Source organism: Myotis daubentonii, chromosome 6 (assembly GCF_963259705.1).
Source record: "Myotis daubentonii chromosome 6, mMyoDau2.1, whole genome shotgun sequence".
Taxonomy (NCBI): Eukaryota; Metazoa; Chordata; class Mammalia; order Chiroptera; family Vespertilionidae; genus Myotis; species Myotis daubentonii.
This window is the reverse complement of record NC_081845.1, coordinates 24,932,600-24,951,295: the sequence shown is the minus strand read 5'-3', so window position 1 is coordinate 24,951,295 and position 18,696 is coordinate 24,932,600. Positions and strand designations below refer to the sequence as shown.

At 40.8% G+C, this 18,696-nt stretch overlaps 1 protein-coding gene across 5 annotated transcripts in view; it reads left to right on the top strand.

The window, feature by feature from the left end:
* Positions 1-18,696, top strand: part of MAP3K5 (mitogen-activated protein kinase kinase kinase 5) — a 177,915-nt gene that overhangs the window by 59,609 nt on the left and 99,610 nt on the right. For 3 of the 5 annotated variants that reach the window (XM_059700425.1, XM_059700426.1, XM_059700427.1), the window contains 4 exons: positions 7,846-7,869; positions 13,499-13,692; positions 15,568-15,736; positions 17,238-17,344. In XM_059700425.1, coding sequence (XP_059556408.1) covers positions 7,846-7,869; positions 13,499-13,692; positions 15,568-15,736; positions 17,238-17,344 — 494 coding nt within the window. The remainder of the gene's footprint in view (positions 1-7,845; positions 7,870-13,498; positions 13,693-15,567; positions 15,737-17,237; positions 17,345-18,696) is intronic. The other 2 variants (XM_059700424.1, XM_059700423.1) reach the window with 1 other exon arrangement.

Genomic DNA, 18,696 nt, shown 5'->3' with positions numbered 1-18,696 from the left:
TTTTCATATGTAGAGTCTTTCATCACAGGCCCACGCGTTTGAATGCCTTAAAAAGCAGGAAGGAATACCTCTGCACACAGAAAATGAGAGTCAGAACGCCTCCTGACTCCCACCCAAATGGAGCAGCAGTTGCTGAATTCTATCCCCTTTCATTTATTGTAAATTAATGATTCTTTCATTGGAAGTTGATTTTTGTGGCACTCCAACCCATCATCCTATTTGAGTTTTTTTAGAATGCACCCTTGAAATTATTATTGAAATTTATGTGTAAAATGTAATTTATTATACAGAAATTCATTATACCTATAACTTTTCAACAATTCAGTTGTTTTTTTTTTTTAAAAAAGAAATACCTGTACTTGAATTAGATGGTCCAATTAGGCATTGCTGAAAGAAACAGCTGGTGTCAAAGAAGAGGAAGTTAATTACAATTATTGCAACACATTATAAGGAGAAGTTCTTGTTAAGGAGCTATTTCTAATGCTGTGTGTATAAAAATGTCACTCATCAGCATCCCAACCCAGTTTAAAGACATGTTTCTACTTACAGTAGAGTTCTCCCACCAAGATATATTTATTAAACAAGAAACAGAATTAAGAGGAAGGCCAGCCAGCATGGTTCAGTGGTTGAGCTTCAACCTATGAACCAGTAGGTCACGGTTCGATTCCTGGTCAGGGCATATGCCCAGGTTGTGGGCTTGATCCCCAGTGTGGGGCATACAGGAGGCAGCCAATCACTAATTCTCTCTTATCATTGATGTTTTTATCTCTCTCCTTCTCCCTTCCTCTCTGAAATCAATCAAAATATATTTTTTTAAAAAATTGAGGGAAGAAGACTAGAATTTCTTTTAGGATTACTTTCCAGCTTTGGTGCAATTTAACTTGACTTTTGGTATAGGTTGTTTTAATTGACAGTTGCGTATATCAAGAGAAGGATGTGTTCTTACCCCTGATCACAAAACAACACAGGTACAAATTGTCTCTAGATCTGGAAATACAGGAGTTGAGTTGTAGTTGTTTGCTTTGATAATATTAATACTCATATTGTATACGGCTTTAAAATGCTTGAAATACTTTCATAAACTTACTTCATTTGGTCTTTAAAAACAACCCAATGAAATAGACAAAGTTAAATACTTACCATATAGATGGGACAGATAGAAGATATTTTCTTAACAGATGAGAAATAAACTTAGAGAGATAGAGAGCCTTAGGGGCACACACAGCTACTAAATGTCAGAGCAGGGCAAACCCCATGTTCTTGGAGTTGTCCTCAGGGACATTTTCATCTAAGTCTGTCTATAAATTTCATATGTCCTACAGAAATATGATTTTCTAGCTTTTTGTTAGATTATTGAATTGTGTTTTTAACCTTGAGCTTTTATATATGCATAACATGTAAGCACAAATGTAATTAGTTTTTCTTACATAAAAGATGGGCCAGTTCTGTGACACCTGTGTGGGAGTATTCTTTCTAAGCCTTCTCAGCTTTACTTTAGCAGCATGGGGAATGGTAAGGTGAGTCCCATCTTCTCCGTGAACCTGAGGGTGTGCACAACAGCCAGTCTGGTATTTCCCTGTCCTCCTTGGAAGTGCTGAAATTAGGAAGAGGATGGAACTGGAGAGGATAAGAAACCTCTCTTTTCCCCCCAACTTTAGTGGAAAAACTGTTATGCTCCTCTGGGATAGAAAGAGGGGTCAGAAGGGAAGACCCAGAAGGTCACCAGCTGGGGGCGATGCTCTTCCCTGGCCAAGAACTCCCTGCTCCTTTCCTTTCTTGCTGAAACCGAGATCCTGGTTGCTCATTCTGCTTCTCCCACCCTGAGTGGATTTGACTTAGCAACCCCACACCAGCTGTTCCCACTTCCTTCCCTTGGCTGCAATTACCCAAATTTTAGGCACAAACACTTTCCAATTTTGGAGATATTCCACTTATTTATCCTTAAAATGACCTCTTCAAAGTTAAATTGTCCCAAATAGCTATTAAAAGTTGTCTTCATCTCCTCTTGGAATGAGACCTAAACTAGATTTTTTATTTGTCTTGCTTCCTTATTTGGTTATCAAAGGATACTGGAAAATTGGAAAAATACAAACACACACACTTTTTTGTTTATTTTTGGTACCGCAAAGGACTATACTGAGCAGAAGTCCCCTAAAGATTTCATACAATTATGAAGTTGTAATGGAGCAATGCATCTCCAGAAACGTTCTCTGATAAGGAACTGAAGTTTATATTCATTTTATCTTTATGTTTCTAGACACCTAGATGAGACACTTACATGAAGTGATGTGAAATATGGCAGTTGTGTCTGAAATTTATTCCCCTTTCTCCTTTTATTTAGTACAAATTAAGCTTTCACTATTCCGCTTCAGTAAGTAGATAGCTTTTGAGGTCTTGTTTGCTATTTATTTGTACTGAGTTAAAATGCACAAATAGTATTGTTTTTGTCTTTTCAGTTGTTACCTCATTTGAAGTTATATCATAAACTGAGTGTCTCCTTTAAGAGAACAATTTGTATCTAATTAGCTTCTATAAGACATAAGCAATAGTTCATAAGAATTCAATAGATTCCTATAGGGATGGCTTCATACAGTTTTATAATTGTTATAATGCAGGCATTACCTAAAATTACGGTTAAGAAGTCATGTAAGAGGATTGTTACTCCAATGAGTAATTCTTTAGGAAAACATATCATATTGGCTCTAAGCCAAAGAGGCTGTGATTATATTCTGTAGGGAGCAGAGTCTTTAGCTCACTCAGTTCTCACCCCCAAGTGACAAGTCACCTCCTGTGACTACCACTGCCATTCCTGTGCCTGGTGCTCCAAAAGAGAGATGGTGGTAGAGTAGCTCCCTTGCAGGGCATGGGGGCATCTCTCCTTCCGGTGACACAAGGATAGTGTTGACTGTGATGGGCCTTTAGCCAAAAGCAAATGATAGAGCACAGAGTTTTAAGAGACCAGCGATCACTCAACCCACTCTCAGTGTGTTACTTTAGAGAGAGGTGAAATGACACCTGGCTCATCAGAGCTAGAACTTACACATATCTACCCAGGCCATAGTCCAGTATCTTATCCATTCATTAACTCATTTATTCATGTTTTTATTGAGTGCCTACTCTGTGCCATTCAATTTGCTTGGCTGTTAGTGGGGTACAAATATGAATAAAACATGGCCCTGGCATCCAAGGTGACTCACGCTGTGGGAAGGGGGAATCATATGAAGAAACATTTGCAGTTAGTACATGCAGTGTTGTCATAGAGGTGTGTATGCAGGTTAGTGCAGCCAAAATATGGCATCATCTACTTCTTTGGGGAAGATAGGTATCACAGAAGATGGTGAAGGCCAGCTTTACAGAAAACAGGTATTTTATGCTATGCACAGGGGATGCTACTTAGCAGAGCATGAGGAGAAGGGCTTTTCCTTGTTATTTGGAGGAGAGAGGATCTTCCTATCAAGAGAACAGTGTATGAAAGGCTGTCATGTACTGCTCTGGAGAGATGTATCATAAATCAGATTTCGAAAATTCTCCATACTGTGTTCCTGACTTTGTTGATTATCCAACATTTTTCTGTTTATCTACACTAATAAAAGACAAACATTCAAATTGACCGTACCTTCGCTACGCCTTAAGCCATGCCCACCAGCCAATCAGAGTGACTGCATGCAAATTAGCCCAACCAAGATGGCGGCCAGCAGCCACAGAGCTGGAGCAAGCAGGAGGCTTGGTTGCCCCAATGATGTAGGAAGCCAAGCTTCCCGCCTGCCGTGGCGGCTCTGAGCTCCACTCAATGCAACAAAGTTTCAATTATAGAAGATAAATAACCCCCAGATACCTGCTTTCAGCCAGCCATGGCCATGGAGCTAGAGTGAGCAGGAGGCTTCCCTCCCGCCCACCCTGGCCGGCTCTGAGCTCCTCTCAAGGCTATAAAGTTTCAATTATAGAAGGTAAATAAATCCCAGAAAAAAAGAAAAAAAGGAGAGGCTGGGAGCTTCCGTTGCCGGGGTGCTTGGCCAGCCTGAAAACGGCCCTTAGCCCCTCACCCAGACTGGCCAAGCACCCCAGTGAACCTCCCACCCTAAAAGGGGTGAGGCCAGCCTGGAAACAGCCATCAGCCCCTCACCCAGGCTGGTCAAACCTCCATGGGGTGAGGGTCCCCACTGGGGGCGGCTTGACCAGCCTGCAAACACCCATCAGCCCGTCACCCAGGCTGGCCAGGAACCCCAGTGGGAGCCCTACCCTCATCCAGGACACCCTTCAGGGTAAACCAGCTAGCCCCCACCCATGCACCAGACCTCTATCCTATATAATAAAAGAGTAATATGCAAACTGACCCTAACAGCAGAACGACTGGGAATGACTGGTCACTATAACACACATTGACCACCAGGGCGCAGACGCTCAATGCAGGAGCTGCCCCCTGGTGGTCTGTGCGCTCCCACAGGGGGAGCTCTGCTCAGCCACAAGCCAGGCTAAAGGCTTCCAGTACAGCAGTGGTGGTGGGAGCCTCTCCCACCTCCTCAGCAGCGCTAAGGATGTCCGACTGCAGCTTAGGCCTGCTTCCCGCTGGCAAGTGGACATCCCCCAAGGACTGCCGGGCTGCCAGAGGGATGTCTGCCAGCTTGGGCTCGATCCCCCAGGGAGTGGGCCTAAGCCAGCAGGTGGATATACTCTGAGGGGTCCCAGACTGCAAGAGGGCCTAGGCTGGGCTGACGGACCCTCCCCCCCCCCCCCGAATGCAGAAATTTTTGTGCACCGGGCCTCTAGTTTTATAATAATAGTTTGTTCAGAGACCTGTGCATGTACGTGTGTGTGCATGTGGGCTTGATTGTGTGCACACAATAGCTGCTTGTGAAGCATCTGTGAAAAAAAACCTCTTTCAACCTTCCCCCACAATGTCTCTCATCTGTGTCTTGATTTCCACTCCCCTGGCACCACCATTGCCCAAAGCCTTATTGTGAGGCCCCTGGACTTTTGCAATTGTTTCCTAAATACATTTCCCCTCCAATACTAATACAACCACCTAGTTAATATTTTTAAAACTTTAAACAATGTTTACCTTTTATTTGTCTTTCTTGGGTAATACATTCACCTGGATAATACATTTAAAAATTTTAAAGTGCAAAAGAATATGTGGTATAGGGGAAAGTCACTCTCCTTCCTTGTCCTTCAGCCAGCCAGCTCCCCTCTTCAATGGAAACATCTGTTTGTTATTAGTTTCTTGACTTCCTTCCATAGATATTTTATGATTGTACACCTTAGAATTTTTTCTCTCCCTTTTATTCATAAATAGGAGCATAGAGTAAAAATCATTCTAGCCCTGGCCATTGTGCTCAGTGGTTAGAGCATGGACCCGTGCACCAAAAGGTTGTGGGTGTGATTCCCTGTCAAGGACACCTACCTAGGTTGTAAGCTTGTGTGAGAGGCAACCAATTAATGTATCTCTCTCACATCAATGTTTCTCCCTCCTTTCCTCCCGACTCCCCCCTCTCCCCCCTCCTTCCCTTTCACTCTCTCTAAAAATCAGTGAAAGAAATATCCTTGGGTGAGGATTAAAAGAAACCACCATTCTGTACTTTGCGCTTTCTTCACTTAGCAGTATATCTTGGAGATCTTTCCATATCACTACATAAAGAACTTCCTCATTCTTTGTTTGGCTGCATTGAAGTTCATTGTATGGCGATATCATAGTTGATTCAACCAGTTTCTAGTTGATAGACATTTATTTTGTTCCCAACCTTTGCAGTTAGAGAAGTATTCCCTGTGTGTTGAAACTTCATTATGTATATGGCTCAGCTTAAAAAACACTTTGATTGCCCAATGCCCACAGAACAGAGTAGTATATTTTGGCATTCAAAATCCTCTTCAATGACTTTCTAATCTTATTATTTGTACTTTCCACAATGAACTGTCTGCTTTAGCCTAATAATTACATTTAAAACCTTTTTCAAATACTTCTTTAATTTTCTCTTCTGTACTTCCCCAAATGAGCTGTCTTCTTTAGTCAGTGATAATATTTGTTCTTCCCTACATGGGCCTTTGCTGTTCTTAGTCCTCTAGCTTGGATCCTCACCTCCCAGCCTTGCCTTGGGAAGTTGTGTCTGTTCTTGTTGGCTCATCTTGAGTTCCACCCTCTCTGCTGATCTTCTCAATTCTTAGTAACATCTTCTTTCTCTTAGAAACCCCAGTCCTTGATGTATATGCTCTTTTGACTTAGCACAGTGATGGCGAACCTATGACACGCATGTCAGAGGTGACACGCGAACTCATTTTTTTGGTTGATTTTTCTTTGTTAAATGGCATTTAAATATATAAAATAAATATCAAAAATATAAATCTTTGTTTTACTATGGTTGCAAATATCAAAAAATTCTGTATGTGACACGTCACCAGAGTTAAGTTAGGGTTTTTCAAAATGCTGACACGCCGAGCTCAAAAGGTTCGCCGTCACTGAGCATGTGTGTGCACACATGCATGTGCATCTAGGCTTATGACATTTCTTTTTAAATGTGTACATGTCCTTTTTATTAGCAAGATTGTGAAGTATTGAAGGTATTTTAGTTATATGTATTTTATGGCTCTCAAAATTACCCAGCACAATTCCTTTCTCTATAGATTTTTGTTTACTTATCTGTTATCCTTAAACATTCAAAAGTCTTACATCCTGCTGTAAGCCAAAGTCCTCATTGGTTTCCCTTGCCGTGTTGATCCTGGGATTAAGAATGATGGCTAGTCCCCTGAGTTTTGTATGGCTCTTCTCTCACCTGCTACAGCTGGCTTCTCTTCTTCTTTTTTTTTTTTTTTTTAAAAAAAAAATATATATTTTTATTAATTTCAAAGAGGAAGGGAGAGGGAGAGAGAGATAGAAACATCAATGATAAGATAGAATCATTGACCGGCTGCCTCCTGCATGTCCCCTACTGGGGATTGAGCCCACAACCCGGGCACGTGCCCTTGACCAGAATCGAACCTGGGACCCTTCAGTCCACAGGCTGATGCTCTATCCACTGAGCCAAACCAGCTAGAGCCTGGCGCCTCTTCTTAGCCACCCTTGAGGCTTCACAAATGTCTTACATTTCCTGATTCCATGACAACATGCATACCTCCTTTTCCAATAAACTGTTCTATTTCTTTTTTCTAAATTATGATTCTTCACCCTCAGTGAAGCCTTTATACCATAGGGTTTTCTAGATTCTCCTCCATGTTTCCAGTCACTTTAACATCTAGGAATAATAATAATGATAGTTAGCTTTATCAAGAGCTTTCTATGCACCAGGCACGTTATTTGCCTGATCTCATTCCTCACAACCTAAAAGACAGGGATACTGCCCGTAACATGTTTATTGCCTTCTGTTTCTTGTTGAATAACACATGATCATATTTATGACTCTTTATTGACAGATGGCCTTATTATCTATGTGTGGATTGGCCCATTTTGATAAGTGGCCAATGCCCTTTATTTCCAGCTGACCTGGAGGCAGCATGCTGCTTGGTCTCCTCCCAGGGCATGAGTGAGGTTGTACTTATTTAGGGAAAACAAACTCATTTTAACAGTTTCCAAAAAGATCATGACTGGAAAAATAATTCTACATGCACATATTCTGCCAAAATGATTTTTAGATTATTCAGTTTTGGGATTTTACATATTTGTGCTGTTTTTTGTGCCCTCCCGACTCCGCTCTGTCAGATTGTAAACTTCTCAGATGCAAAGACTTATTCTACACTCCCTGAAATCTCTAATTGCTAATAAAATTATTAATACAAAATTTCCCATAAAGTATGGTTCAGTTAATTAATTGAATTAATTAGTTTTGTATTGACTTCTTTACTTTTTTTTCCCCCCAGGAAATCATTTGCCAGAAGAATACTGTGAGTATTTTACTTAACTCTTCTAGAAACTTTATCTTTTCTTTTCCATCAGCTAATTTATTGTTTTCATCTCCACAAAATTTTAACTTCCATCTCTTTAGAGTTTCTGATATATCCATATAAATATGATTATTTTATCTAAATATTCCTTTATATTAAGATTTCATTTATAATATTGGGAGGTGATACTGATACCTGCTTTTTTTAAGTACATAATTACATTTTTGAAAATATTTGCAAAGTATATCAAATTTTGTGGAATTATAAATGACACTAAAGCAGCATATATATACATACAGATACACGCATGTGTATGCATGTATGTATATCTACACATATATAATATAAGCTATATATACAAATTATAGATATACATATACACATAAATACATACACATATATAGATATATTTATATATGCATAATTCTATCTAATGTATCATCTATCAATAGAGATTGATTTAAGTTCTTAAGTCTTGTATCTGTTTTTGAGATAACACTACAAAATTTAATTCTCCACACAGAATTAAATAAAATTAAACAGTGATAGAAATAAATTTAAAAAATGTTTAAATGCCTGAAGAAAAAGAACATACAGGTGAGTCACCTGTTATACCAATGGTTGTATTTTTCATTTTTGGAAAGTAAGTCAGTGTTTGAAAACTTTAAAGAATATATCTCTGCAACTTAGAGTAGAAATAATATACTACAAATATCTGCATGATTCAGTTTAAGATGATCACATTAAAAGTACAATTGATAGCTTTTCCTTAGATCAGAAATGTAAAAGCTTATGTTTAAGATTTTACCAGGTCAGAGACTCATTGCAGCATAAATAATGTCGCCTCTGCATTCAACAGGAAATGAACAATTATTGCTTCATGCATCAATTCAGTGTAACAGATTTCATTAAACAAATATTGATTGAGCATGTACCATGTGCAAAGCTTCGGGCTGGTGCCACAGGGATTCACAAAGGAGGTTGAAAGTGACAACCACCATATTTCATAGCTGTTCTGTGAGACAACAAATGAGAAGTGCCAGAGTCTACTTAGGGGATAAAGCCAGTAAACAAATAAGCAAGCGAACCAATTAGAAAATTAACATAAGGCAACATGCCAAAGAGTGGGTGACCATTACATCAAGTAGTCATGGGAGGTCTTTCAGAGGAGGTAGCAAGTGCTACCTGAGACCTGCATGGTAGGCTTGGATGTGTGGAGAAGCAGGTTTATAAGAAGACCAAAGACTGCACATGATGACCAAGTTGCCATTGATTTGAGTAAGCTGCTGTTTAGGTGCTGGCTGTCCTTATCCAAAGTGGAGTATTTTGAGCATATATTTCAATATGTTTGAATGCTGAGAGCATTTCTTCCCAGAAACTTAATTCATTTGCCACACATGCTTATGTTCATTTTTATGTGTTTTTTTAAATTAAATACAGAATTGGCGTTGTTTTAATTAAAACAGTGAAGATAATTAAAATAAGACTAGATTTTGAGCTGTGGGTTTTTATAGCCATGGAAACAAGCATGGGCCCAGGGGATTGGCATTGCTATTTTATGACCATGCCTTAGTGTTTTGAAATTTAAGGAAATATGGTCTTTCTCCTTTTAAAAGCAGTTTAAATATTGTAGAATTAGTATCTTCTTAATAAAAGGCATTTTTTTGCACCTGAGATATCTGTTCTTGATCACACAGTGGTTGGTTTGTGTATTTTTTTAATCCTCACCTGAGGATATGCTTTTATTGATTTGAGAGAGAGAGAGAGAGAGAGAGAGACAGAGAGAGAGACAGAGAGACAGAGAGACATTGATTGGTTGGGTTACCTCCCGTATGTGCCCTGATCGAGGATCGTAGCTGCAACCTAGGTATGTACCCTGACTGGGAATCGAACCTATAATCCTTTGTTGTACGGGACAAAACCAACTGAGCCACCTGGCCAGGGCACACAGTAATTGTTGTTATTTTGTTTTAGATTATTAGTGACTTCAGACTCTGGGGTTGGTAACAATCTTGTAAACAGAAATTGCAGTAATAATATTTCTAAGTTGTATGTGAGCCCACTTGGGAAATAAATGTTTCCATATTATTTTGAAAAAGTGCTTTCCTTAGCAGTTTATATATTTTTTAAAAAAACACAACATCCCACAACCAACCCCCACACTTTTTCCCCACTGCACCCTTAGTAATATGCCTGTGCCTCCTGAGCCTCCTCAGCCTCTCCTGTTTTTAACATCAACAATGGGAAATTGAAAAAAAAATTATTGCTTCAGAAACATAGGCAATAAAGTGCAGTGAGGCCAAGAACTTAGAAAAACCTTAGCATGCAGGGTACTGTGAACACGAATTCTGAAGCCTTATTTTTTGGGTTTTGAAGAAGACCATTTCAGGAATCGATTTTTCTCTGCTGTTTGCATGGCTCTCATTTGTCTTTCATTGCCCCTACACTGCTCAACACACACCCGGACATCTGATAGTCATTCTCTCCCAGAATTCGTTTTGCACAGATGTATTATTCCCCAATGCCCAGTATTGCAACAACAGTGTGTTTGATTTCATGTCTTATACACAAGTGCACGTGGTATTAAGGCTCCTGAGGATACAGAACTTGATCCATCAGCAGAAGAATAATATTCTGAAACTCTAATATCACTTTTCTAGTTCATTGTCTTCCCATCTTTTTCCCCCTACTTTTGTGACTTAGAAGATTCAGAGCATTTTCTGTGGTGATTTTGGTATAGTGCTTATCTAACACAGAAACATCTGATTCTGTTGCTCTTTTATAACCTATTCATAGTTTAAGCTTTGGAAGCTTTGGAAAGCAGCCTCTTACTGTACGTGCCTTTCCTTTCTGCCTTGGCAGTGGCTTGGCTAAAAGGATTACATTGGTGGGCATGCTATGGAATCTTGGCAACATTTTAAAGCAGGATATGTGGATTTCCTCTCTTTCTGACCAGTCTTCCAATTATTGTTCCACGAAGGAGAGCTTGAGCAAGGAACACCTTTGTGTTCTTGATTTAAAAATCAAACGTCAACCTCTGGAAGTTCTTCTCATACTTTAAATGGAAGCCAGGTTTCTGCTTCATCACCTTACATACACGCAGTGCCTCAAAGAATAAAATGTTCATAAATAATTAAGCCTGGCCACTAGGGCATTTGGCACTTCTTGTCTGTTTGCTATGTGACAGTAACTTGGCTCATGCAGGGTTCACGGAAGGTGACCTGAGGCAAAGGGTTGGTGTGCCAGCATGTAAAGGACACTGGGGAGGGTGCCCAGCCCTCTAGTGATAATGGCAAGCCCTCTGGAGAAAGAGTCCCTGGCTGGCGTCCCAAACACAGCACAGACCAGCTGTGCCCTCTCAAAGCCTTACCTGTTTCCTCACCTGGAAAACGGAGACAGTAGCAGCTTCTTCAGTGGTGTTGTGAACTATGACCGTTCATTCCCTGGCACATGCAAGTGGGAAATAAATGTTTGTTCTCATTAGTTTACTCCTGAGGGTCAGAGCAGTGATGTTTTGTTCTCTGTAATGCTGATGTGGCTGGGAACTCCCTGTGCTCCCTGGAATAGCGTTAGAGTTTTCCACATACTCATTCTATATTCAGTCCTTTCCTTTTAGAGGTCTCTCCCGAGTTTGTATTTTTGCTTGAAACTCTTTTATGTTCCAATCATGTATTTCTAACTTTCTTTTGGATATTTTCTCTTTGGGTATCCTGCTCCCCTGAAATCCTAACCTCTCTAAAAGTGAACATTTCACCCTTCCAAATCAAACCTCAGCTTCTTTGAAATATATATAGAGAGACTTCAGAGAGGAATGGAGAGGGAAAGAGAGATAGAAGCATCAATGATGAGAGATAATTATTGATCAGCTGCCTCCTCCATGTCCCACACTGGGGATTGAGCCTGCAACCTGGGCATGTGCCCTGACTGGGAATCAAACCGCGACCTCCTGGTTCACAGGTTGATGTTCAACCGCTGAGCCACGCCGGCTGGGCCAAACCTCAGTTTCTTGACCTTCTTCCCATATACTAACTGGAAGTCAGGTTCTGTTTGATTAATTGCCTAATATATAACAAGTACTCATAAATACTTAAGTCTGGTTCTGCTTTCTGAGTTCTTACTTACTGTGGAGTCACCTTTGACTCCTTCTTCCCCTCTCTCAATCTCTGTAACCAGTTGGCAGGTCTAGACGATTCTTTCTTTTTGACATTGAGGGCATGTGTCCATTGCTATTGCTGCCAGTCTGGTCATGCTTTGTAGCTTCCTACATAATTTTCTGCCTAGACCAGCCATGGGCAAACTACGGCCCGTGGGCCGGATCCGGCCCGTTTGAAATGAATAAAACTATTGAAAAAAAAAGACCGTACCCTTTATGTAATGATGTTTACTTTGAATTTATATTAGTTCACACAAACACTCCATCCATGCTTTTGTTCCGGCCCTCCGGTCCAGTTTAAGAACCCATTGTGGCTCTCGAGTCAAAAAGTTTGCCCACCCCTGGCCTAGACTGTCAGAATGCACTGCCTTGATGGTGTTTTCTTTCCTGCTCTGAATCCTCCATGATTCTCCCTGCCCAGAATATGTAATTTAAAATCCTCAGCTTTGCCTTCACTCCCCTCCCCTGAGCCCTAAGCTCTGGCCAGACTTGCTTATCACCCAGGGGTGCCCAGTGTGACTTTGCCTTCCCTCTTCCCAGCTCCGCTTTTGTTTGCACTAGTGTTCCCTCACTTGGCACCATCGGGAACCGACAGGAGATTAGGATGAGTGAGTGGAGGAGAGCGGCATGGGCTGGGGTTAGAGAGAGGCAGAATTTGGATAGTCAGGCCTTTGTACTACAGTGATATGTTTTCTCTTCACCTCAGGAGCACGGGAGAGGACTTTAAACAGCCGAGGGAAGTGATCTGATATGGGCTGTAAAAGGATCACTTTGACGGCTGGGTAGGCAATAGATTGAGGGCAGGAGTGGAAGCAGGGAGACTGGTTCAGGCCGGTATGTTAGTGGCACTGATGGTCTGTAGTGCTGGTGAGAAGCTGGAGGGGAATGGACAAATGTGAGATATATTTTAGAGGTAGAATAGATAGGCTTTTGATAGGATGTGGGAGTTAAAGGATGGAAGCATCAAGGATAACTTTTACATCTCTAGTTTTAGAAACTGGGAGACTAATGGAGCCATGACAGAGACACAGCGACCTGGAGGGGAGTAGCTTAGTTCTGTCACATTAGCAGCCCTTAAATATTAGTTCTTATTATTTCCCTGTATTTGCGTTGTATCTCTCTGATTACATTTTAAGTTCCCTGAAGGCAGAAGGCCGTGTTTTAAATTACACTGTTTTTCCTACAACATATATCATATGCCTCAGCCCTGAGAGATGGTGAATATTTAAATTGATGGATAGAAACTGTGCCATACTGTTTTTTGAATCATCTGTAAGTCCTCATTACTTGAAGTAAGCAATTAAAGAAATTGGAGGAAATTTCCATTTTCATAGGTCATAAATAAAAACTGAGGCTTTTCTCTTTCCTGTCACATTCAGAATTATTATTTAAAATGCTCACTTAAGTAAGGCTTGGGGTTACGCTAGTGTGGAGTCTACAGGCGGGCTCACCACCTCCTGGTGCCTCCCTCCACAGATGTGCACTGGGAATTACACGTTCGTCCCGTACATGGTGACTCCACACAACAAGGTCTACTGCTGTGACTGTAGCTTCATGAAGGGGTTGTCAGAACTCATGCAGTCCAACTTCGAGCTGCTTCTGGGACCCATCTGCTTACCTCTTGTGGATCGTTTCATTCAACTTCTGAACGTGGCACAAGCTGGCTCCAGGTAAGTTTAATAAATGAAGTGTTAGTCTACTTATTTGTGCATGTGATGAGATGTTTCTTAGATATAGTACACAGCAGCCAGGAAGCAGGAAACCTGTATAATATCCTCTAATGTTAAAATAGATGCCCCGTAGTCGACATGTTGCTTTTTATTCACTTATTCACAGACGAACTTGAAATCAGAAATATAAAGGACTGCTGTGTTATACTGATAATAGAGCTAAAAATAAATTGAAAGTACAGAAACATTATCCTAGTAAATGTCCAGGGACTTTTATTTTAAGAGCAAGAACTCTGCAAAAATTGCTGAGAGCATTATTATATTTTATTTAAATACTAGGGGCCTGGTGCACGAAATTCGTGCACTGGGTGTGTGGGGGGGGGAGTGTCCCTCAGCCCAGCCTGCCACCTCTCACATACTGGGAGCCCTCAGGCGTTGACCCCCATCACCCTCCAATCGCAGGATCAGCCCCTTGCCCAGCCTGACGCCTGGGCCAGAGGCGTCAGGCCTGGGCAGGGGACCCTCATTTCCCCCCATCACTGGTTCTGCCCCCAGCCCAGGCCTGATGCCTCTGGCCCAGGTGTCAGGCCTGGGCAGGGGACCCCCAGACCCCTCTGATTGCTGGCTCTGCCCCTTGCCCAGGCCTGACGCCTCCGCCAGAGGCGTAGACCCCCATCACCCTCTGATCGCCTGATCGGCCCCTTGCCCAGGCCTGACGCCTCCGCCAGAGGTGTCAGGCTTGGACAGGGGACCCCCATCTCCCCCCGATCACTGGCTCTGGCCCCCGCCCAGGCCTGATGCCTCGGCCAGAGGAGTTGACCCTCATCACCCTCCGATCACCAATCACCGGATCGGTCCCTTGACCAGGCCTGAGGCCTCCGGCAGAGGTGTCAGGCCTGGGCAGGGGACCCCCAGCTCCCCACGGTTGCAGGCTTCACCCCTGCCCAGGCCTAACACCTCTGGCCTAGGCGTCCGGCCCGGGCAGTGGGGACCCGCAGCTGCAGCGGCCCCGAGATCGCGGGCTCTGCTTTAGGCCCAGGCAAGGGACCCCTAGCTCCTGGGACTGCCAGCTTCGACTGTGCCCAGCTCCCATCGCTGGCTCTACCCCTACTTCCTGCTATCACTGGCCAGGGCGGAAAAGGCACCTGATTCTCCGATCATGGCTGGGGGGCAGGGCAAAGGCAGCCCCAGGGCCGCCTTTGCCCTGCCCCCCAGCTCTTAGCTCCCCCCTGGGTTTCCGATCACTGTCAGTGGCAGGGGGTTCTTCCTGCTTTCCCTTTCGCCTCCCTGCATTGTGCCTACATATGCAAATTAACCGCCATCTTGTTGGCAGTTAACTGCCAATCTTAGTTGGCAGTTAATTTGCCTTTAGCCCTGATTAGCCAATGAAAAGGGTATCGCCGTACGCCAATTACCATTTCTCTCTTTCATTAGTGTAGATAATATTATATGGTTTCTTATTTATTTTTATTTAAGGGTCATTTATATTGTTAAATGATTATGCTGAGTCAGAAAGTAAAGGTAATATTATGTTCAAATCATAGGCACACCTTAATTTATTTAGAATATTTATACTCAAAACCATAAAATTAAAAATAAAGTTTGGGCATTTTAAATGGTTCATTACAAGTTCTTGGAAATTCATTAACATCGGATATCTACCTTTAATTCTTCCTGAAGCAAGGCAGAGTGTCAATAGAAATATAGGACTTCCAGATTTCTTAATAATGCTACTTATATGAGGTGCTCATTCTGTGCATCTTAATGAATTGAAAGCTACCAATGATGCAAACGCCATTCTTTTCCATATGAAATTATTACTTTTCATTGAAATTCTTTCTAGTATAAACTCTTTGAAATGTGTTTTCCCATTAGCCAGTATTTCCGGGAATCTATACTCAATGATATCAGGAAAGCTCGTAATTTATACACTGGCAAAGAACTGGCAGCTGAATTGGCAAGAATTCGGCAGCGATTAGATAATATTGAAGTCTTGACAGCAGATATTGTCATAAATCTGTTACTTTCCTACAGAGATATACAGGTAAGAGGATGCTTAAAATCTTTTTCATGTAGTACTAGTATATTGGAAATATATGGGAGTATCAACATCAAATTTCAGTTAACTATGTCATTCATGTTAGTACATGTAATTTTTTATTGACTCTTGTATGCTTTCTGTCCCAAGATTTTATGATGAACGAGATAGATTCATATGAGTAACAGTTAGTGATTGTGAAAGACTTGTATTATAAAGGTCTTTTTCCTCCAGAGGGACTTAAAAACAAATCTGCAAGCATAGCTAACCCAGGGACAATCTGTTCTATTACGTTAGCCTCAGGTACACCTGCCAGTCAATAAGTAAAAGCTTTGTTTTGGCAAATAGCCAAAATTTTGAGAGTTTTTTTTAGACATATCTTCATTGAAATTATGTTGCTTGAAATTGATAGCCAGAAGGAAGAAATATGAAATTGATGAATTATAAAAATAACTTAAAAATATTTTTAATTTTTTAATTACTGTTGACATATAATATGTTTTAGCTATACAACATAATGATCAGACATTTTGATAACTTACAATGTGATCACCCCACATAGTTATCACAATATTGTTCACTGTGTTCCCTATGCTGTACTTTTACATCCCTGTAAAAAGAACTTTTAAAATATATCATATAAGACACACCCACAGTCCCTACTATTTCATTGACATGTCTTGGAATTGTAAAAATATGGTAAATAGAATGAAACTTTCTGAGTTGGGGATTTGCAATTAGATTTTTACAGTAAAATTTAAGTGAATTCTGGTTTCTTATTTCAAGCTGAGTTAAGAACAGCAGAGATTCGTCCATGTGGAGAAGTATGGCACTTAGGATCCTATGACGAGAGTAGCTTATTCATGTTGAAATGAAGTTGTTTTGCCCTAACCAGTTTGGCTCAGTGGATAGAGCATCGGCCTGCGGACTGAAGGGTCCCAGGTTCGATTCCAGTCAAGGGCATGTACCTTGGTTGCGGGCACATCCCCAGGAGGAGGTGTGCAGGAGGCAGCTGATCGATGTTTCTAACTCTCTATCCCTCTCCCTTCCTCTCTGTAAAAATCAGTAAAATATATTTTTTAAAAAAAGAAAGAAATGAAGTTGTTTTATTGATGATAACAGAAGTTCAATCAGTTGCTCCATGTTCTTGATATTTTGGAAATTATTTTTTTTTTTAAGTAATTGATAGGACACTGCATGCCAGGAATCTGGCCCCATGGAGAGGTACAACCGTATTAAGTCAGTATAGCATTATCATGCTAGATGGTTTATTGTTTTGCTGGTTAGATGTGGTAACTGTATTTCTAAAGTTTTAATCTATATAATCAAAACCCTTATTTTTTTAAAAAGTTTCTTCTTGATTGTAACTTTTTCAAAGTATTCCTTGGATTTTAGTTCTGTTTTTAATGTCCTACTCAGATTAAGATATCTGGTTGTCAAAGATCATATCATTGTCAGAACTTTCTCCTACTGGTTTAATTCTATGCTGTTCTTCTCCTGTTTAAAGGAATATGATTCTATTGTGAAGCTGGTAGAGACTTTAGAAAAGCTGCCAACCTTTGATTTGGCCTCCCATCATCATGTGAAGTTTCATTATGCATTTGCACTGAATAGGTAAGAAGAAAAAGTTCCTGTTCACAATGTGCTAACATATTATTTTTTAACCTGTATATTCTTTCTAGGGTATATTTTTTTGCTTTAGCCCTGCAACCACTCCCTATAAGAATGCAATATTAATATTTCCACTTCAACCATGTAAAATATAGGAAGCATGAATTTTTATTATTTTATGATTTTTTGTTAGTAATAAAAAATTTGCAATCTTTTAATAATAAAATCCTTAAAATTCTTCTCTGTCAAAGGTTATATCTGCTATTTACATGTTTTTAGAATTTTTTAAATTACATGAATATGATATTACCTTAAGCAAACATACTCAATACCAAGTGGTTATTCACGCAAAAATTGACTAAAATAGGCCTGGCTGGCATGGCTCAGTGGCTGAGTGGCGACCTATGAACCAGGAGGTCATGGTTCAATTCTCGCTCAGGGCATGTGCTTGAGTTGCAGGCTTGATCCCCAATGTAGGGCATGCACACGGCAACCGATCAATGATTCTCTTTCATCTTTGATGTTTCTGTCTCTCTTTCTCTCCCTTCCTCTCTGAAATCAATAAAAAAATATATATTTTTAAATTGACTAAAATAGGTTTAAGGGTAGTTATGTCTAGGTGAACATATTCTGAACCAGATAATATTTTCACTAGGACTGTTCTGAACACAACTAATTATAATCATAGATCATGTATCCATTAATCTTCTAGGTCCAGGACTAATACTGCTGCTTCTAGTCCTGCCTCTCTCCCTTCTGTCCCCATCATGGCACACAACATACATACTTGCTGTTTTAGAATGAGCTACACAAAGCAGCTTTTTAAATAATTGATTGGTCACACATAGAAATCAGGCAATCCTTGGGTTAAAGTTGACTTGTTGGTATTGTCTGTGAATTACTTTGCTCAGTGTTTTGGAGCAAAAGCCATTAAAACCTAAAGTCGGGGTTTTGTCCCTGTTTGGATTAGTTGACTCTGCTCCATTTGGGGCCACAAACTGCATTCCTAATCTCACTTCACCAGCTTGAACTTGCATATAGACTGCAGGGAAATTGGAAGGACTATGGATAGGTAAGAACAAACCATCACTGTTATCAGAAAAGCAATTCAAGAGAGATCCTTGCCAAAACCGGTTTGGCTCAGTGGGTAGAGCGTCGGCCTGTGGACTGAAAGGTCCCAGGTTCGATTTCGATCAGGGGCATTACCTGGGTTGCGGGCACATCCCTGGTGGGAGATGTGCAGGAGGCAGCTGATCGATGTTTCTCTCTCATCGATGTTTCTAACTCTCTATCTCTCTCCCTTCCTCTCTGTAAAAAATCAATAAAATATATATATATATATATATATATATATA